Source organism: Brachyistius frenatus, unplaced genomic scaffold, assembly GCF_029030835.1.
Source record: "Brachyistius frenatus isolate BFR_SWC_R1_liver_20210118 unplaced genomic scaffold, ASM2903083v1 Contig_20, whole genome shotgun sequence".
Lineage (NCBI taxonomy): Eukaryota > Metazoa > Chordata > Actinopteri > Embiotocidae > Brachyistius > Brachyistius frenatus.
The window spans coordinates 3,508,210-3,531,040 of NW_027210619.1; the positions used below are offsets into that span (position 1 = coordinate 3,508,210).

The following is a 22,831-nucleotide window of genomic DNA, read 5'->3' on the forward strand; positions in this document are numbered from 1 at the left end:
TCAGTTTGTATTTTATTATTTTTTAGCATACATTATTCAAGGAAGAAACATCGGGGTATACATTTATACATATTATATATATTACACAATAAGGATTAGATACTTGCAAAAAAAACCTGCATAATTCAAAAATACCTCTCTCTTGGGAGGGAAAGCACTTAAAGACCACACTAACGTGTAGCAAGAGTGTGTGTGTGTGTGTGTGTGTGTGTGTGTGTGTGTGTGTGTGTGTGTGTGTGTGTGTGTGTGTGTGTCGGTGGCTGCAGGTGGGCTATCTGTATGACCGGTTGTTGATAGACTGCCTCATTCTCCACAACGGGAGGAAAGGTTATCTCAGTGTGTGTGTGCGAGAGGGAGATGGAGTGTGTATGTGTTCCTTCCACAATGGATGAAAGGTTATCTTTTACACACACCATTTCTGTAGACTTAACCCCACCCTGTGAGGTCATGGCTCTGATGTAATACGGCTTAATTTTAGAAAGCTTGGCACATTCAGCGAACAATGTGTAGAGTAATTCTATAGAGGTAAGACTGGCAGCCAGCTGAGAAAACATCAAAGAACATGGTGTGTGTGTGTGTGTGTGTGTGTGTGTGCGCGTGCGTGCGTGCGTGCGTGCGTGTGTGTCCCCGCCCGTGCATGTGTGCGTTTTTAATGTTTCCCCCGGCCTCTCGCCCCCTGTCCTGCACTATGTGGTCTCAGGTGATAAGAGTACTGCTTGGCTTGATTCACGGCGTCAGTCAGGTGCACACAGTCTATACCGCTCACTGCAAAATAAGAACATAAGATTACCGTTTAGACACTTCTATCCATAAATAAGTGTTATTGTGTGTGCACATGCACTTACACTGGCTCTGGGTGCGAAGAGGGATGTCCAGGAGCAGCCGAGACTGAGAGCCCTGAAATGAACGCCCGTGTCTGGCCATAGAGTTGCCTGAAGGACGGCACAGAAAAATGTTTGGATGACACCAGGAATTCAGATATCCAGTCACTTCTGATTTCAACCTGCTGGTGCTGCATAACAAAGCCTGGGAGACACTCCTATAACTGGTTGATCATATCAAGTTCTGCACCCTTATTAGTTCAGGGTGGTGCCTTTTATAACCTGAACTGTATTCTGTATACTTCAGCAAAGGCCCTATAGCTCAGTGGTTAGAGCACTGGTCTTGTAAACCAGGGGTCGTGAGTTCAAATCTCACTGGGGCCTGATTGTGATTTAAAAATCAATTTTTTTTATGCCTACTGATCACAAACAAACACCTGGATCATTAAAAAACAACATAGTGTATTGAGATAACCTTTTATCACTGATTAAAGACACTCAAAGGGAAAAAGCAAGGCAGTTAAATCAATTAAATGTTCACCTTTTTCACAGAGTTTGAGGCGTTCCAATTTATTTTTGTTTGGCAGAAAACCACAAAGTAAAACTGACTAACTCACCCAGCTTAAAAAAAATGGTTTCTCTGTAACTTGTTGCAGGTTTCATGTTCGCCACTTTGCTTTACTGCATACAGTATGTGTAATCGTCTGATGCCGGAGGAGCTCAGTGGCCATAAATAACCTTTATTGTGTGTTTACATGCAATATTTGAACTGCAGTGCAGTTATATTATTTTCTTTTAATTAACAAACTTAACAAAGCAATTCTTTGACACGTGTAGTTCTGTTATCTGTGATGCAAGAACAAATTTCTCTTTCGTGTGTTGCTAGAGATAGATGATCACATATAACAAATATAAGAGAGTTAACAGGCTATTAAAAAAAGGGTTTATGATAATTAAGCGAGCGGTGTGACCCAGTCCACAGCTGTGTTTCAAACGTCTGTCTACTTGGAAAGTAGGAGCGAGGAAATAAGTCTCATGCATGTGTGGGGCATTGTTTGTGTGTGTGTGCGTGCGCGCGTTGAGCAGATAGCTCTACGCAGTCGTCTGACATTCCCCCTGACAGCTCTGAACTTTTCACAGTGCCAGGACTGTCAGATGGAGAGAGGGGGAGGGGAGGTGAGGTGAGAAGGGGGAGGGGAAAACCACGTCAGAAGGTTGGGTTGGACCAACGAGTCTATCTGTCTGTCGGTGTGTGGAGAGGGCATGTGCGCTTGTATGTTTTGGCGCAGCCAGATTTCTGCCCGTCCTCCCGTCATCACCTGGTGATGTGTTATGAAGGTCAGGCCTGTCTATGAGGCGAAACCCTACCAGACGCTCCACACAGGAAATCAGGCTGATGTGGATTGAAGCATCACCCAGACATTTACACGGGTTCCTGTCCTCAGAATATGTCACGTACAGTGAGTCCTGCACTGGTGTGACAACAAGACTCATTTCTAGCTTCTTCCTTCCTACAACATCTCCAATGTAAATGTGTTTATGTAACTCAAAAGCTGTGCCATCAGTCAAGATGGAAGATACTCACTTTTAAGAGACAACTGAATTGTGTTGACCAGAAAACTGCTGCTGCTATTCCACTGTACACTGTAGGATATATCCTAATCAGAGATGGTACATCAGCTTTTTACTGATGACCACAGGTCTGACATCATCGATTCAAGTGGTTGGGACTGAACAGGTTTTAAAGTCTCAGTGTCTATCCAGCAGTGTCTTGATGAGGTTAATGGATTTTATAAAAAGCCGGAACAACGATGGAAATGAGTCCAGAACTTTAGCGTTGTATCTCTAACGAAGTCTGATATGTGGTACAACTTAGCAGATGAAACCTTAATTGTGAAGTCATGATGATTCTGAAGACACCTGTGAAGGGGTTTAAAACACCAACTACGAATTGTCAGTGGTTTGAGAGTGTCTGGAGCTAAACATTCTCTTCTAATTTCTTGTAACCTCTTAGCCTTGCTCTGTCACTGACTATTGCTCACAGCTTCAGTTTTTACTGTGATTTAAGTATGGAAACCCTGTTCACATTAAGATTTTTGTTTGCTATTCTGAAAGGTGGACCAATCTGCGACCAGTGGGGGACGCTAAGTGCTGTGACATTGACAGTGGGGGTAGAGTTTCGGTCCAAAACATGGTGGTTAAAGGCTGTTCCATTAGTTTCAAATTAAACCCGAGGTCTATGCCCACTTGGATGCAACGACTGGAAGAGAATCCGTGGTGGACTCATATATTCACACATTGCCTTTGTGTCCTCCCAAAATGTGATTCACTGCTGTATCACCGAAAGGTTCATGGTCACCCCCATTCACTTCAGTTGAAGACCATGCAACTGAGAAATTTGATAATGCGTTTCCTGTTTTGGTGTCCACTCAGGCAGACTCGCAAGGTCACAGCTCGCATGTGCGCATTTCAGTCACCAGAAATATTAAAACCTTATGTTTGGAAATAGAAACGTCCTTATTTCAGCTGTGTGCCATTACCCTGATCAACACAATATTACATTAACACAGCAAATAAGTGCAGCGTTGCTCTTAAAAGCTGTTCAGTCTGAATTAGCTCCACTCAGTATTTATGCATTTCCCATGTCGTTGCCATGACATCATATCCTTTTTCAGTCCTGAACTCGGTGCACTTTCATAGATTGAAGTGAAATGAGAGCATAAATTTAAATAGAGAGAGATCCATATTTTATTAAATCCTTTCTTTGTAATGTTGTTTCAGGAGGGACGGTTTGGGAAGTGGCTGTCTGATGAATTTGTTGGTGTCACTGGGTTACCCTCCCATATGCTTGTACCTGCCTGTGTTTTCCGGTTTGTTGTTGTCACACACAGTATCTATCAATGAAAAGCTCATATAACAAAGCAGAAAAAAAAAAAAAAAAAAAAAAAAAGGGGGTTTGAGGAGTTTACAAGTTATCTTACCATAGATGCTTTGCAGCACAGAGCTCTTACTCGGTGCCGGTTTAGAAGGCTGAGGTCTGATTTCCATCTTCCTTCTGTTATGGGCGTAGTTAGACTCACTCGACTCCACCTCGTCGCGGGCCTTCACCTCTCTCCGTCTGCGTGCACAGAACCTGCAGACACACATCCATGCGTACACGCTGTTCAATAAAAAAAAAAATCTCAGACAATGTTCAAAGGTCTAAAAGCTGGCAAGTCCTCACACTAATGCTCACTAACCGTAAACAAAGTAAACAGTTTATTCAAGGAAGTTAATAGGCAGAATATATGCAATATAAATTGTGAAGCTGAACAGAAACAGAGGGCCTCCTGAGGCGGACTGGCAGCGTCTAAGAGAAACACAGTGCGTGAAAGAGGGAGAGAAAAGCAAAGAGAGGCTGCTGGTAGCGATTAAAGCAGCGCAACTGAACTTTTAGCCTCTTGTTAAACTAGTATGAAGGTTCTAAATTATAGCCTTGCTGTCCCCTGCCTCCTTGTCTCACCCCTCTCCCACGCTCTCCCCCCCACTGCTCCAGTGTTGATGGCATCCAGACAGACCATGGGGGAGGGTGGGGAGGGGGTGTTACAGGAGAGATGAGAATGGGTTGGCATGTATGTGGGAGAGCACATGTGGGCACCACATGGCACTGCCAATCTCCCACAGTCAAAGAAGCTTCAGCTACTGAACATCCCTCCAGGTACAAACACACATTCGAGAGCAAAAACATAAACTCACCTTTGCCAGGCTCGCTGGATGATGCTCGCAGCCTCATTCCTCCTCGTGCGCTGCTCTTTGTCGTGTTCCCTGTGTGTGCGTTTTGACATTGCTGCTCGTGTGGCAGACTGAGTCTTTCTCAAAGGGCATTTGTGATCTAAAAATGAGCAGCTTCTTAATGAGGCAGCGTGCGTTTGGTCTTTGGTCGTGGCCCTCTCTGAAGTCTGCTCCTTGTGGTTTCTGTGTTTTCGTGGAGTGGTGTGGGCATCTGTCTTGCCGAGGGCAATCTGCACACTCGCGTCAACGTCTCTCTTTTTTAGAGGAATGCATTCTCCGGTATTGGCCTCAGTTTGGTCCATAGTGGAGACAGCAGTTGAAGGAGAGGATGTGTTTGAGGAAGGTCGTTCCCTGACTTTGGGCATGGAGGGCGGTGTTGGTTTGAGGCTTGGTGGCTGTCTGCAGCTGGTAGGAGAGAGAAGTTCCTTCAGCCTGGTGGTGTGAGGAGCACTGGGTGCAGTGTCACTGCTGACCTGACAGCGGCTCAAAACTTCAGGAACCTCAGGTGGTTCTGCTGCTTTACTTCTTCGAGAGGACCTGCTCTTGTGGACTGGTGCGGTGGAATGACAAGGCTATTTAATATTTGAGTTATTTGATATAAAAATAAATATCACATCTCATGCACACAAAAAAAAAAAAAAAAAAGTGATGTCTAGTTAGTCTTTTATGTTAGTGAAGACAAATAGAATTTCTCTGATAAAAATTTACTTTGACCTCTTAACATACAGTACATACATAACTATACAGCTTTAATTAACCAATTTTCATCAAAGCTGTATCGTAACAAGTCTGTTTTCTAAACTTCTGTACCTTTGTGTCTTTCCTCTTTGCTCTTTGTGCGTTGAACTTTGGATGATTTCTTTGTTTCCACCACTGAATCGTTCATGGATAAGTCCTCTATGATGTTCACTAAGGAGATCTTTTCCTGCTCTGCTCTCACCAGTGAAACCTTCCGCTTCTCTACAGAGGCCACCGACACTTGCTGTACAGCTTCTCTCCTCCGCTGTTCTTCTTCCCGCTTCCTAAACACAAAGTAAAGTCAGACCCAGTTGTGGCAAATTATTTAGTGGGAAATGCACCACAGAAAGAACCAAGTTTCAGGGTTTGGTGCACATTGTGATATGTCTGCTCATATTCTTTTAAATTTAAAGTAGGCATGATATTATAATGTTTAAACAGACATTTCAAAACAATATGTTCACATCAAAGGTGAAATGAATGAATAATAAATTTGACCTGTACTATTTCATTATTAAATGTTCTTAAAGCAAACTGGTTGAGAAACAAAACCGTTCTCTGGATTTGGTCATAACATGGTTTTATATCATGAAAACAATCTTTTTTCTTGGTTAGAAAAACATCACATAAAAGACCTAAATCTCAATAAAACTGCTTGCTCAGAATACAAAGAAAAGTGAAGTGAATGTTCCCTCCTTAAGCAAACTTACTGTTCAAAAACATTGCGTAAGACAATCAAGATGAGACTGGTGAGCAAATGACAAAAGAAGAACGAGCGAGAGGAGAAAGACACAGGAAAGACGTATGTGTGTGCAGAGGTGACAGAAAGAAAGATAGATCCGGAGAGAGTGTGACTGTTTCTATATGGGTGAGAGAAGGAAGACAGAGACGGATGATGAAGACAGAAACAAGAATGAGAGATGAACACAAAGCCAGTACATGTAAAATGTAAACGGCATTGCGGGGCAAACAGAGGCATGTTAATGAGTTATAATATAAGCAACGTGAAGTGGTAGAAGCAGAAGTACATGTGTGTGACTGATCACACAAATATGCTGTGATCAGTACTGTGCAAAACTTTTGCCACTAAAAGTAAAGTGTACCAAGGAGAACTGATGCTGTTTTAAAGGTAAAGGGAGGTCATATCAAAAATATATTTGATTTTGTTTTCTTTTGTTTACTGCATGAAGTATATTGTATGTACTGTATGTGTGTGCTCATCTCTCACTTGGCTGCATCCTTGCGTAGTTGCTCGTGCCGCATGAGGAGCTGCTTTCTTTCCCTGAAGGCCTTGCGGACGGTGTAGCCCTTGTACACAGCCTGGATGGAGGCAGCAGCGATGTCCTGGATGGCTGCTATAGACAGAGCGCCGTGCTCCAGCATGAATTGAGTCACTTCACTGTGGCCCCCCAGCAGAGCGTAGTCCAGAGGGGTGTACCTACACAGCAGAACTAGTGTTTTTTGAACATTCATTTTCCCACCTCTACCTCATTGTATCCTCACCTCGGCTGCCTTCGTGACAGTCTCCGTGCTCACCTCTCCTCGGTGTGCTCCATTTGATTAGGAAAGGCATTGTAGCCCAGCAGCAGCTTCACAGCGTCCAGGTAGCCGTTGTTACACGACCAATTGAGAGCAGTTCGCCCCTGTGCACATACAAAGAAAAACTTTATTTGTGTCCAAATGGTCAGATAACAGGGACAGACATGTAAGTGCAAATACAAGCAAAGTCTGACCTCCTTGTCCTGTATGTTTGGATCAGCATTGTTCTCCATGAGAACAGCCATGCAGGTGATGTAGCCACCGTAAGCAGCACATTGCAGTGGAGTTCGTCCTGCTTGATCCTGTCCAACAGTTAGATGCAGAATGATTAAAAGAAAAAGAGTGACTAAGTTGTCCTCATTCATGGGCAGCTTTGATGTTCATGGTCATCTGTCCTTTAATTCATATTGGACATGCTGATCCAGTTTTTTTGCTCCACATAATGTGGGCAAATCCCTCAATCCTTCAATGAAATAAGCTCTCTGTTGTAGAGAAGGGTTCAAAGTTATTAGTTGTCCTTGCTCAAATGAAGTGCTCCTTAAATTATACATAACAAATTTGATATTTTGTCATTTTTCAATACAGTTGTTTGTATTGCCACGAGGAACTGAAACATACAGGTGAAAAATTAGCAGATAAAAGCAGTTGTGATGAAAAATAAAAATAAATTATGTTTCAAATTTATAATGACTCATTACTGGAGCATAATATTACCTTTGGCTACACTTTCTCACGTTTTGCACACTGAATATAAATTGTGGCTGAACAGCTGGAGGGATGTCTCCAAGAAAAAAAAAAAAAGATGGGATGACCCAGAACATGAAAATTGGTTGTGTAAATGCATGAGTGATGACTTTGAAACAAAAATCTGAATTATTCTTTTCCTGTTCAACTGCTATGAAGATGTTTTTATGTGTACCTGTACGTTGGGATTAATTCCATTCTCCATCAGTATCTGGCAGACTTCAGCATTCCCTCCGAGAGCGGCCCAGTGCAGAGCAGTATGACCATCCACGTCTACCAGGTCCACATGTGCAGACCCTTCATTTAATACATTCACATTTCAGTGGATATGAATAAGCAGAACAAAACATTATTGAAAAGGATTTTTCAAACAATTAATAACCCCAAAATCTGAGAATGTGTACACCACTGGCCAAAAGTTTTGAGAATGACACAAATATTAATTTTCACAAAGTCTGCTGCCTCAGTTTTTATGATGGCAATTTGCATATACTCCAGAATGTTATGAAGAGTAATCAGATGAATTGCAATTAATTGCAAAGTTCCTCTTTGCCATGAAAATTAACTTAATCCCCAAAAAAACATTTCCACTGCATTTCAGCCGTGCCACAAAAGGACCAGCTGACATCATGTCAGTGATTCTCTCGTTAACACAAGTGAGAGTGTTGACGAGGACAAGGCTGGAGATCACTCTGTCATGCTGATTGAGTTAGAATAACAGACTGGAAGCTTTAAAAGGAGGGCGGTGCTTGAAATCATTGTTCTTCCTCTGTTAACCATGGTTACCTGCAAGGAAACAGTCATCATTGCCTTGTACAAAAAGGGCTTCACAGGCAAGGATATTGCTGCTAGTAAGATTGCACCTAAATCAACTATTTATCCGATCATCAAGAACTTCAAGGAGAGAGGTTCAATTGTTGTGATGAAGGCTTCAGGGCGCCCAAGAAAGTCCTGCAAGCGCCAGGACCGTCTCCTAAAGTTGATTCAGCTGCGGGATCAGGGCACCACCAGTGCAGAGCCTGCTCAGGAATGGCAGCAGGCAGGTGTGAGTGTATCTCCACGCACAGTGAGGTGAAGACTTTTGGAGGATGGCCTGGTGTCAAGAAGGGCAGCAAAGAAGCCACTTCTCTCCAGGAAAAACATCAGGGACAGACTGGTATTCTGCAAAAGGTACAGGGATTGGACTGCTGAGGACCGGGGTAAAGTCATTTTCTCTGATGAATCCCCTTTACGATTGTTTAGGGCATCCGGAAAAAAGCTTGTCCGGAGAAGAAAAGGTGAGCGCTACCATCAGTCCTGTGTCATGCCAACAATCCTCAAGAGGCAGGTGGACAAACAAAAACCCACAAACTCCAAGCATTGATTATGCAAGAATGGGCTGCCATCAGTCAGGATGTGGCCCAGAAGTTAATTGACAGCATGCCAGGGCGAATTGCAGAGGTCTTGAAAAAGACACTGCAAATATTGACTCTTTGCATAAACGTAATGTAATTGTCAATAAAAGCCTTTGACACTTATGAAATGCTTGTAATTATACTTCAGTATACCATAGTAACATCAGACAAAAAGATCTAAAAACACTGTAGCAGAAAACTTTTGTGAAAACCAATACTTGTGTCATTCTCAAAACTTTTGGCCAAGGCTGTAATTATTGCTTGCACATAGTGAATGTTAATCACACCAACCCTTGATGAGTGTCAGTATGACATCTCTGTATCCCATCTCGCAGGCACGGAACAGTGGTGTGTGTTTCATAACGTCTAGAGAGTCAACCATCGCTCCCTTCTCCAGCAGCAGCTTCACCGTGCTTACATGGCCTGACAGCGAGGTGGCATGGAGTGCTGTTCACACACACACACACACACACACACACACACACACACACACACACACACACACACCAGATAAGACTACGAGGTCCCGAATCGGACTGGAAAATAAAAACCCTCAGGACAATCGCTCCCCCCTTGTCTGCTTCTTTCTTCTTTCATCCCCTTGGCTTGCAGCTCCTCTGTGGGTCGTGGCTAAAGCCTGATCAATGGAGGGTTAAACAGACAGAGAAATTTAATGAGGAGCAATGCACTTAATGCTCCTCGTGGACACCCCTCCTCCCCCTCGCTCCACTCCCCAGATAGTACAGACTAGAGTCAAGTGCATGGAAGTGATCTGAACACCAGTCAGCTTCACTGCCCTTCACACTGTCTCATTAGCATGACTCAACCGTTGCATGTTGTTCATGCATAAACAATGACCGCCTGGTTGAACAGAGGGGCTATCCGCTATCGCCATGGTCATTATACATCCAAACAGCCCTGGGGGTCAGAGTGTGGCAGTAAGTCATGTGTGTGTGTGTGTGTTTGTGTGCGTGTCAGAGGACAGTGTTGGCAGTAATGGGAGTCTGTTCAACAAGCTCGCACTAATTTTGCTGACAGTATCACTTCCCTCTCTCTCCCTCAGTCTCCCCGTCTCTCTTCCACCTTGGGGGGAATCCCCTCTGACATCATCGTCCCTAGTCTAAAATAAGGAGCAGGCAGGAAAAAAACAATCAGTAAATAAAGGTGTGTTTGTGTGTGTTCAGTCACAGGACCAGAACGTGTATGTCACCGTGCCCTGGAAGCACACAGAGGGAAGAGCTTCAGTTTCTCCTCTTGTTTCTCAGGTGCTCACCGGTGCCGCCGTACTTGTCGGCCATGTTGATGTCAATATGAGGGGTGAGGGCCAGCATGGTGCGAATGACATCATCACTGCCCTTCCCAGCGGCCCACATGAATGCTGTTCGCCCTTCCAGGTCAGGTTCATCTTTCACTGATGGATGTGACAGGAACACACCAACCGTCTCCTTCACACACACACACACACACAATAGCGTTTAGTTTAGTTGGCATCATGAAAAAGGTAAAAATGAAAGCACTTCCTGCCATTGTTGTCGACTTAAACACATGTCCAACAAACTAGTAAAATAAATCTGTAGCTTATCAATAATAAAATCACTTCATATCTGACCTTTGTAAAATTGTTTACACTTTACACTCACGATGAGACAGCTGTATTTCATCATCAACAGGATTGTATTTTGGAAAAAGTATCATGATGCTGACTTATCAGGTTTCCCAGCTTTGTGCGTAGGTGTACATGACTCACAGCATTGTTGCTCTGAGCTCCGTAGTGCAGGGGTGTCGCTCCTTGGCTGTCTGAGGGAATAGTGCCTGACGTGTTTCTTTCCAACAACAGGTGGACGATTTTGGCATGGCCTGAAATTTTTTTACATTAGGACGACGTCCAAGGTTACAGACACTGACAAGGATGTGAGGAGCCACACTCTTACAAAAGCCTTTTGTCTTTGTGGCTAGTCTTTGTGTGGTATTATGGCTCGCTTTGGTTGATGATGGGATGTCACTTGTTAGTGGCACTCGAGGAAAAGTCAGGGGGATCACCACAATCACAAGGATTTATTCTCTGTAGTTCATGCATATCTGCATACATTTTCATAGTATTTCATCTAATAGCTGTTGAGATATTTCAGTTTGGACCAAAGTGGTGTAGAAACTGACAGACTTCAACTTGTACATTTTGGCTTTAACTTGTGGCTAAACAGTTAAAAAAAAAAAGATCTATTTTTTTGGGGAAGTGAACATAGTTTCCACATAGCCTGAAATCGTTGCAGACTGCAGTAGGTCACATACAGCATGTGTGTTCGCTCACCGAGCAGAGCTGCCCAATGCAGCGGCGTTCTGAAGAGGTTATCATAAGCTGTTACATTACAGCCCTCGTAAGACGTCAGCACCTCCACGACTGCCTCGTTCCCATCGGCGACGGCAAAATGCAGGGGTGTCCGACCCTCATAGTCCTGCCAGTTCAACAGGGACTCAGTAGGTGCTGCTTCCTTTACACACACACACACACACACACACACACACACACACACACACACACACACACACACACACACACACACACACACACACACACACACACACACACACACACACACACACACACACACACACACACACACACACACACACACACAACCGCAGAAAATCAAAAGACATGCAGATTGATGAGTGAGGGTGTGAGATGATGACAAATTTACTATTTGTAAATGTGCGTGCTTGCACTATGGCGTGTACCAGTATACAGCGGACAGTTTGAGTAGCGCTGGGCTCCTGACTGTGTGCAGCCCAGTGCAGAGGGATCTTGCCCTCACTGTCTGGGATGCCAATGTTGGAATCGTGCTTGATCAGAAGGCGAACGTGTTCTGGTCGGTTATAAAACGCCGACCAGTGAAGAGCAGTTTGCTGTAGACAGGGAAGATGAAAAAGGAGACACAAAGAGGAATGAATGGAGCTGAAAAGAGAGGGGGCTGTTGTAACTGTAAGTTTGAGGTTTCCACTTATGTCAAAAAAATTACTCCACTATGACAGACCAGGAAATATGAGGGAACGTGCAACACAAAGCTCATATTGAAGATGCAGCACTGGGCTCAGATTCAAACACAGATATTGCCTCTGTGACGGCTGCTGAGCTATTCTGATATTTGCTGAAACCACTGTCATCTGACATGATGATGCATATTGGATCATTACAAAACTAACTACTGATGTCAGATACACATCAGGTCCAACAGACAGAGGAGACTGTGTGTTTATGGTCTTATAAGCAGAAAACAGGACAAAGCCACAGATTGTTGTTGTTGTATGAGTGTGCCTCTCTGTGTTTATGGCTTTGAAATTCCTCCTGCGTTGAACAAACTATCTTGATCAGTCAGTTATCTCTTTGCAGGTTATTGGTCAGACGCCCAGACAGGCTGTTTTCTGACTGAGTACAAACTATGGACAGTTGTAAAGACAAACGACTTCTGTGTGTTTGTCTGTACAATAGTACCTTGTTCTTGTCTTGTGTGTCTACCTCCCCAGGTCCAATATGTTTGAGCAGCAGTGCGAGGGCTTTGGGAGAAGGGTGTCGAGTGGCCAGGTGGAGTGGGGTCATTTCCTCTAAATCTTTCTGCAGCCAGTTAGCACGCCTGGACAGCAGCAGTTTCAGGAAACGCACATTCCCCTGCAACACACGAACAGGAAAAACTGTGGTGATCAGATGCTCAGAAATCCCCAAATCTCCTCGACATTAGTCATGAACCAGCAGCGATTCCTCACACACACACGCACGCACGCACGCACGCACGCACGCACGCACACACACACACACACACACACACACACACACACACACACACACACACACACACACACACACACACACACACACACACTCTCTCTCTCTCAGGGCTTTTAGCGGCGTCTGGTTCAATCCACAGGTCATCCATCTTAGTTCCCTCCTCCTGCCTCACTCCTCAGCGTGTGTGATGAGCTGTTAAACAGTAAGCAGCGGCTCTGTCTCTGCCTGTCATCCCCTCCAGATCATCATCATCCTCAGGTTTGGGTCTCTCACCACCAGGCCACTTTGTGATGTATTTTGCAAAAGCGCACCGTTGCACGACAGCAGTGTGTGTGTGTGTGTGTTCACACAGGCCATGACCATGTACACGCGTGAGTGGCGTTTTGCATATTTGCCATTCTGTGACCACAAAGCCACAGTCTGACAGATCTATCTTGTGTGTGAGCATGCATCTTGACTGTGAGAGAGAGTGTGTGTATTTGTGTGTGTGTTCCTGTCCTCTCTATTCTCAGTCCAATTAGATCAGTAATCCCTGGCCTCTCTCGCTGTCTCAGCCACTTATTGATCAGATGTCAAAGAGACAGGGCTTCCCATCACTAGCATCCCCCAACACACACACACACACACACATGCACACACACGCACACGCACGCACACACACACACACACACACACACACACACACACACACACACACACACACACACACACACACACACACACACGCACGCACGCACCCCCCCCCTCACACGCTCCCCATCTGAGATACATTGCAATAACCTATCACCTTCCCTCTCTCTTCAATGATATGATGATCCTATATCAGTGTACTCCCACAAAAGCACCCGCCAATAAATAACTGAGATGTAAAGAGATATTATTAGTATCACATCCCACTGTTCTCCTGCTACATCCCTCTGGATGTGCTCTCATTTATCCTGCGCTGCTGATTGTTCCTAAGTCGAGACAAGTAAAAAGAACATGATGCCCCTCTTCTTTCATAGTCTCAGTCTACAAAATGCTGTGAAACAAAACATGCTCCACATATGATAATTCTTTGTGTATAAGAGTGTGGAAATGAAACTAATAGCTAGAATGCCAGTGTGCAAGGATTATAAATATAAGTGTTACGCCCATAAGCCCCAGGCCCATAACTGCAGCCACTAGGGGGCACTGGCTTCCCACCAGAGCTTCTGGACTAACAAAATTAGTCTTATTTAACCTCTGTCATATCACTTCTAGGCTTCATATTAGTTCCACCTTTACAAATCTATCCACTTATCAATTATTGTGAATGTATTTTGTGTGCTTTATGACATAAAAAGGGCTGACACATATCCTCAACATTTGTGTGTGCTCCAGTGTCCATGCCTTCTGTGCAGCGAGGTGCAGAGCAGTTCGCTGGCTGTGGTCAGTCTTGTTGACCGAAGCTCCGGCCTTTAGCAGAATCTCTGCACAGTCCAGGCGGTCAGCCAGCACACAGTACATCAAAGGGGTCCGGCCAAACTGGTCCTCACGGTCTCTTAGTGAGGGCTCTGCTATATACACACACACACACACACACACACACACACACACACACACACACACACACACACACACACACACACACACACACACACACACACACACACACACACACACACACACACAAAAGCACAGTTGAAGGTTTATGTCAGTGATAAGAATTAACATGGACAAGGATTTGAGTCAGTATGAGTTAATTTTTTTAGTTCAGCATATCAACAGACAGTGCAAGTATGTGGCTTACAGTGGAAGATGTTATAAATTGTTTTAAAAGGCAGCTCCTTCTACTTAAAATCTACTTTTACTACTTCAGTTTAATAGGAATTCCACTTCCACATCCTTTTCTAAATAAATCAATTCATTTGGAACAGCTGCGAGTCTTAAACAGTGTAACACTGGAGGATCATGATGCCGACTTTTGCCCATCATTTGCTGCTCTTTATATGTTTTTTGCCACACATTTCTTTCTTTGCAGCAAGAAGACAAAAGTTTCTGCTTATTCATTTATACTCATTATTATAACATTGCTAAATGTCTGGTGAATTTCAGCTGTTTTACAGAAGTCTTGCCAGTCCTTTAGCAGAACGACCAAACCTCTGACTCTAACATCTTACTTTTTCTGTGTAAAACAAAAGACCAGCCGCTGCAGCTGACCCTGCATTTAACCGCAGATGGACCGAAGCCACAAAAATGTACTAATAGAAATCAATAAATCAATACGTCACTACATATCAATTTGAACTGTGATCAATGTGATGCAGCTGAATGAACTTATAATATGATTTAGAGGCTGACTGCTTGTGGTCTTCTTTTCTTACCTGTGATGAGTTTGACGAGAGCACTCCTATCTCCATTGACAGCGGCCGCATGAACCTGGGAGCCCAGAGAGGCAGGTCCCGGGCTGGACGTCGCTGAGGCCTGCAACACAAACAGATGGAAGGTCACAACTCAACCTGCAGCAACATACTCTCAGATTACTAATCAAGTTTTTAATATGATGACATTAAGCTGAGACCAGACAGTTTCCTCTCCATTCATTTGGCTCTAAGCACACCCCACAACTGGACACAGTTACTATTAAGTAGTTCATGCATAGCACCATAATATATGCCTTAATTAATATTTTAAAGGCGAGTCTAGATATTACACATTTTAATTTGACCAAACAGTGAAAATGTACTGGTGTAAATGAAACACCTCACAGTTTTTTTTTTTTTCTGTAGTCAAAGTTAATAGGTAAGAGCCATTAAAGGAACATCAAATTATTAATTTTAAACATAGATCCTATTTCAGGTCGATAATAAACACCTGAAGCTCCCTTAGCAGTCAATCACACAATAAACCACATATTTTCCAATAACATATTACAGGAGCTAATGTATACTGATAGTAGGGAGTGTGTGTGTGTGTGTGTGTGTGTGTGTGTGTGTGTGTGTGTGTGTGTGTGTGTGTGTGTGTGTGCACGCTTGTATGTGTGCGCTAATGTGTACGGTGTGTGTCTTCTCCTGCTGAGGGGGTTAAATCTCTTCCTGGCCCCACTTAACCAGAGCCCAGTGAAAGCTGGGTAATCTGCAGACAGGAAGCAGCTGGGGAGGGGGAGACCCTGTGTGAGCGTGTAAGAGGGGGGTCTCTCTTCATGTCTTATTCATGTCTCATTAATACTGCAGCATGCCTTGCTGTGCTTGTGTGTGTGTGTGCGTGCATGTGTGTGTTGGGTTTGGAGATGTGGGACAAGCCCTGCGGGGCACAACAGAGAAATCAATTATTGCCCCTAAACACATAAACGCTAGAGGCACAAACTCATGCCACAATCAGAGATTTCTCCAAGACATTTTCATCAACGGTCACATGAACAGATGTGGTTCCACACTTGCGGAAATTAAAGAGTTTTTAGGGCTACAATACAGCTAATAGAGCTCATTGATAAAGTACGGGCACTTTGATTACTTTATTCACAGTCTTAACAACTTTTTAACTCTTGGTCAGGAAAGTGACAAAGGTGAGGGGAAAAGGGAATATTCTGGTGTCTTCCATCCTTTTTCCCTCATTCAGTCTCCCTCCCCTTCATCACCTCATAAAAAAAAGAGTACTGCTGCAGACACTGCGTGCAGCATGGCAATTACCCATCATGCTCGCTGCTTTCTCACGCTCTGCCAAGTAGTGGGCAAGACTTAATGCAGTTTAGTTACCACATTTATTGCAAAGTAAGTCGATGTGTGCAGAAAGGAGGGTGGCAGAGAGAGATCTTACGTGCGGCAACTTAAAGGTGTGTGCGTGTGTGAGTGTGTCGGGTATAAGTGTTTGGGATGTATACCATGTCATGGGAAATGGTTTTCCGTGAGAGAGTTTTTACAGGGGCTTTACCAAAAGCAACCACAAACTTTTGAAACATGTCAGTAATGCAAATAGAGATGCAAGCACATGCACAGTCTGCAAATTGTAATATTCAACACATGCAGAAATAGCAGAGATGCCATCCGCTGCACATCAGAAAGAGTAATATCATGTTTCTCACGTTATCAAGTCTTGCAACATAGAAAACAATTGAGACAATCTGACATTCACTGTGCCTCTTTTCAATCGCAATCTAAAACTTTTCTTTTGTTGATTTATTTGGATTCATTTCTACATTTTTCAAGTCAATGTGAAAGCCCCCAGCTGCCACAATAAAAATATGAATTGATTTATGAATAATCTTGGACACAGAAAAAAATGATATAATTTGTCCAAACACTGACATGAGGGGCACGAGTCAATATTTGAATCTATGTGAGGGACATTCATTGCGCCAAGAGCGGGCAATTAGAGTTTCACGAGGATCTGAGTGTTTTGGAAACACCTATGGTGCATCCAAATTTGGCTAAAAAGGCCTTTGCGATGCAGCGTCTGAAACCAAACAAAGGAGGGTGTAAAAACAACACAAGGTCCTGTTGAGAGGTTTGGAGTGGTCTCATTTAGCCATTCATACGTGTTCCTCAGGGAGCACTCCGCTTGTTAATATGAAGACAATAACTCAGAGTAAACCATTGATCACGGGCTGAGGGTCAGACCAAGTGATTGTGCATCTGTATGAGTATTGATTCATGCTGATGTTGACATTATTTAGTCTTTATTCATATTCTGCCTCATATAACTGAAGCGATTTTAACAAAGACTCTAGATACTCCCACGGAACCTTTCAGCAACACAACAGGAGTGCAGCGCCCACACACACACACACACACACACACACACACACACACACACACACACACACACACACACACACACACACACACACACACACACACACACACACACACACACACACACACACACACACACACACACACACACACACACACACACACACACTATAACTAACATGTCAATAGATGCTATTGAGACAAACAGGCAAAGAAACTGGGGAGTCAAAGTATGTGTGTCTGCATGTCTGTGTACAGTGTGCTTGTGGTTCTCTGGCTGTCTGTCACTGTGAAGGTGTCTGCTTTTGATAGAGGACATAGCCAGAGCATGCTGGGTAAGCAATGGGGAACGGAGCTCGAGCCTGTGGCCTTTACTTCAATTCTAGATAAGTGCAAACACACATTCACAAATGTTTTCTTTATTATAGTTTATACAGTTATAAAAAGGCTTAGGGTCTTAGCCAATATGGGGCTGTTGCAGGTGCCCATACCACCCACATGTCCCTCTATGTGAGTGAATCTATGTCTAAGATAGAAGATAAAGGCTGCAGGGATCAGTCCCTTGGTTTTGACTGACAGGTAAAGAGGTAGGAATAGGGATAATATCAGCCCTGAGGGATACCCAATGTGAAAAGCCCCCTTTCTAGGGGACTTCCTGGTTCCCCAAGGACCAATGAGCTGGCTCCCTCAGCTGGGGGGCGAGCCCTGGGGCACAGCGGAGCCAATCAGCAGGAGGGGGGAAGACTGAGTGACACATAGATCTGCTAATTTACATCATTACCACAATGCATCCTGACAAATGAGCCCCCAGGGCGTGAGCCAATCACCTGGGAGAGTAATGCAATTAGGCGGGAACACAGCTGTCAATCTCACAGCCACAGGGGTCAGGTAGTGACGCCCGTGGCTAAAACACCCCTGCCTGCTGCCTGTCGTTCACACACGTCACCTATACATGCGCACACATATAGAGAAAGAGCATACAGATTAGTGATGCAGATATGAAGTGCACGATGTATAAGTGTGTGTGTGCAGAGACAAGTTAGAGTGGGGCTCTATTGTCCTCCTGAGGGTGGTAGGAGTCAGAAAGGGAGGTGGTGTGTGCGACTGCTCGAGGGACACGGAGATTGGCTTGTGTCCTCCAAGGACTTAGACCTGAGAGTAAGTGTGTGCATATTGGCATACATCTGGGTGTGTGTTTGTGTGTGTTTACATTTGCCCAGGTGTTTTCACCCACTGGGGCACAGTGTTATTGTGCTCCGAGTCTCAGCACTGTGCAAAGACGATGACAACAAAAGTGGAAAGAGGGCGGAACCATGGGGGAGCTAAAACTGGTGCAGAATAGCCCTGCATTTGACTGGCACTAAAGTGAGCGCTGCTGGTAATGAGGCTTATCTTAGTCTCATTAGGTGTTGTGATTTCATACTGGAGCACTCCACTGAGTCGATAGGGTTCTGCCCAGCATGTCATTAATGTTTGTGGTTTGTGGGGTGTGTGTTTGTGTGCGTGTAGGCTGATCAATGCTGCTGTGACTGGCAGACTGTCAAGTGTTTCACTTACCCTCTTCATGGCTTCAAAGGGAAGTGAAAGAGTTTATAAAGAAACAAGACAAGAAACAACCACACAACTTCAGGAACAATAGGCAGATAAACTTCCCGTCACCTTGTCTGTGTAGTTCAGCCACCGCTCAAGACACTGGCAGTTAGCGGAGCTGTGTGCTTTATGTCATCCCATTATATCACTAATGAGCCGCCCTCAGGAGGGAGAGTGAGAGAGACAGCAAGGCAGGCAGAAAAGGAAAAAGAGTGAGGAGAAGGGAGAGAACCAGAAGGGGGAAGGGAGACAGAGACACCAGCTTGGGGACTTGCCCCCCTCTTTTGCGCACCTCCGAGTCTAATTGGACTAAAACTGTGATCTAATTAAATGTCCAATTAAAGTGCAGAGAGCAATGTGCCCACCGGCGAATCAGAGTACAGGGACATAATCAGCTGGAAAAACAAACAAAAAAATCAATGGGAGCAATGTGAAATGGAAAAAGATGGAGAAAACAGAAAAGACAGATGAAATCAGAGAGCTGGGAGACTGTTGTGGGTGTGTGCTGCATTAAACTGTAGTCTAATGGACAAGGGTACATATGAATATATACCGTATGAGTATATTGTAAGTTATGAAACAAAACGTCTTATAGCCGGATTTCCCATGCACCTTAACCCTTGTGTTGTCCTTGGGTCAAAATGACCCGCAGCTGTGTTCAACCAAGTTCTATTTTATTTTCATATTTTTTGGGATCATTGGTGACAAGGAGGCTGTGAGGGTTTCTTTAAAGAATGATGACCAATGATCCCAAAAAATATAAAAATATATATAAATAAAATAGAACTTGGTTGAACACAGCTGCGGGTCATTTTGACCCGAGGACAACACGAGGGTTAATACAAGGTTCTGAAAGTTGACACAAAGTTAAACTTGTGAACTTTTACCACATCCATCATCAAACGTTAAACATTTAGTTTAAACTGGCTGCTTTTATCTGTGACTTTACACCAACACTTCTTTTCTGCAAATTAAATATTGGTGAAATTTAAATTGTATCATGATTTATAATGTAGTGCTGGGCAATATATCTACAACCCAGTTTCCAAACAAGCTGGGACACCGTGTAAAATGTCAATAAAAACAGAATGCAATGATTTACAAATCATGTAGACCAATATCCAATTGAAAATAGACCTAAGACAACATATCAAATGTTGAAACTGAGAAATGTTATTCTTTTATGAAAAATATTATAAAAACAGGGTCATTTCCAATTTAATGCCAGCAACACGTTTAAAAAAATTAGGGACAGGGGCAACAAAAGACTGGAAAAGTAATGCAATGCTAAAAGCAGCAGTGAAGTCGGGGAGAGGTTCACCACTCTGTGAAAGACTGCATGGGAAAATAGTGCAAATTCAAAATGAGCATATATTTCCCAATAAACAATACAATTTCTTGGTTTCAACATTTGATATGTTGTGTTTGGTCTATTTTCAATTAAATATGGGTTAACTTGATTTGTAAACCATCACAATCTGTTTTTATTTACATTTTACACAATGTCCCAACTTTTTTTGAAAACAGGTTTGTAAATTGTCATCATCTCTTCTTTTAGACCTTGTTGAAGCCTTCAAGAACACTGAGATCGTCTGCTGCTGGTTTATTGGAAGGTTCCCAGCAACAGCCGAAAGAAAATTGGGGATTCATCTTTTGTCAGCCACGCTCCAAAGCTGTGGAACGAACTACCTGTAGATATCAGGGAAGTTAGTTCATTTAATACTTTTAAAAGAAAGCTAAAAACATATCTCTTTACTTTAGCCTTTAACTAGCAACTCCTGAAGCTCTCTTGCATCTACCATGCTCTTGAACTACCGCGCCTTTGAAATGCATGTTGCTCACTTTATATTTTAACCATATATTTTGATAAAACTTAAAAAGACTGATATGTAAGTGAAAAGGGAATTTTAGTAGCGTACGAACGGGTTGGGCCCGTGTGAGTTTTTAACTGAGGTTTAGCAGAAACCTGGAGGTACACTGACGAGTCTACCTTAAAGAATTTACTAAAACCACAGCAGAAAACTACTACTACTGGATAATATTATAGATTGTGTGAAGTAAAGTTCTAGAAAAGTTCACAAGACATACAACTGCTTTTTCCACAACTCCGTATCATAAATTGAATCCTAGAGAACGACCCAAATCAAGTCTACTCGTATTCCTTTTTATGCTTTTTATGTTTCTTTTGCATTTTATCTGTTTTATCTCTTTTCTTTTCTATATTTTGAAATGTTCCTTTATATCTCTTTTTATGTGAAACACTGCATGTAATTATCTTACTATGAAGCACTTTTAGATGCATTTCTTGTATAGAAGAGGCTATACAAATAAAGTTTATTATTATTATTGAAGTAAATACAAAATATATTTTAGAAACGCTTGAGAATTGCACCAGAAAGATGTTCTCCAATTTGGATTCTCATTAAAATATAGTCTATGAATAAATAAACAACAAACCATTTTTCATTGTTCATAGCTATATACTTGCACTAATAACTAAAGAGGGATATTGTGCTCCTCTTACTCTTCACCACTGATATTCAGACCGGGAAAAATCTTCCCCACTCCATCTGTGAGTTGCTCACACACTGTGAACCCCCTATGGACAGCTTTAGCCCATAAAATATTAATGCTGGGATTCAATTCAACATTCCACCTTAATCTCCTTAACAATTAGGTTGTTGCAGCACACACAATGAGCTTTCTTACACACAGTCTCAACGGTCTTGACTCTTGAGAGAGAATTACAAACCGGAGGTTCAGAGGAGACAGTGACTTAACTAACAGATACACTCAATAACTACAGAAAATAAAACTTCTGGGTTTTATACACCAAATTAAACCCGAGTAGGTTATTTTTTTTAAATATTGGATTCTTACCATATTTGCGATGAGAGGGACACTTCAGCAGATGTTTCCCAGTTCAGTTCATCCTCAGTGGGTGTGAATGCAGGTCCAGGTCCCCTACCTGCCACTGATCCTGGCTCCTGCCGGGGCATAGGAAGAGGCTCACTCACATACTGCGACCAGCCCACCTGTTCACACAAATAACTGCCAGCATAATACAGCTACTGATTGTACTGATTATAGACAGGAACGATGTCAGAGTGACTGACTGTTCTTTTGTTTTGATGCTTCTCATCCAATCTGGTGAGATGCAGCAATGTTTTGTTGAAGTTATAGTCTTTGATTTGAGTGGTTAGGCTGATGTTTGGATAACCAACAGTTAACAACACACTTTTTTCTCAGGGTTTAGGGAGAATATTTGCACAGATTTGGCAGAGTTGTCCAGCAGACCACATACATGTTTTCTACCTTAACAAGTTTTGTGCAACAAAGTAGGCTTTAAGTAAATACCATAACATTTATTGCTAGATGCGTTGATGAAAAATTTGAGAATAAAAAAAAATTAAGCAATAATGATGCAACTTCTCCGTGATCCGAGAAATCATATTCATAATCGTATTAAAAAAGTAGAGACAAAAAAATATGTGACAATGGATCTATTAAGTATAACGTTTTGATAAAGTGCTGTTTCCACTCCTCCTTTGTCGGTGTTATATTTACCGTTTTTGTTTTTCCTTTTTCCTCATGAAAACCTTTGGAAAGTTTTCTTCCAAAGCGTCCCGTTGAATTGCCAAAATACTACAAACCCCGTTTCTGTCGCAAAGCTGCAAACCGCCATGATTGTAGTTTTCCCGGTCTTTCGAGTCGTTCGTCTGGCGACGTCGAAAACCACAT

General features: G+C 43.0%; 1 protein-coding gene and 1 non-coding gene across 2 annotated transcripts; one reads left to right on the forward strand and one right to left on the reverse strand.

The window, feature by feature from the left end:
* Positions 1-6: 6 nt before the first annotated feature.
* Positions 7-22,729, reverse strand: invs (inversin). The gene is made up of 19 exons (XM_069696053.1): positions 22,658-22,729; positions 21,971-22,125; positions 15,134-15,233; positions 14,160-14,326; positions 12,498-12,671; positions 11,744-11,911; positions 11,316-11,496; positions 10,755-10,864; positions 10,281-10,452; positions 9,299-9,454; positions 7,789-7,910; positions 7,064-7,171; positions 6,867-6,973; positions 6,559-6,768; positions 5,403-5,614; positions 4,557-5,142; positions 3,803-3,954; positions 846-932; positions 7-765 (listed from the first exon to the last, which is right to left on the reverse strand). The coding sequence occupies exons 2-19, from the start codon at positions 21,971-21,973 to the stop codon at positions 650-652; spliced, it is 2,931 nt and encodes a 976-aa protein (XP_069552154.1). The 5' UTR covers positions 21,974-22,125; positions 22,658-22,729; the 3' UTR covers positions 7-649.
* Positions 1,133-1,205, forward strand: trnat-ugu (transfer RNA threonine (anticodon UGU)). The gene has a single exon. It is a non-coding gene; the product is annotated as a tRNA-Thr (tRNA).
* Positions 22,730-22,831: the final 102 nt, after the last annotated feature.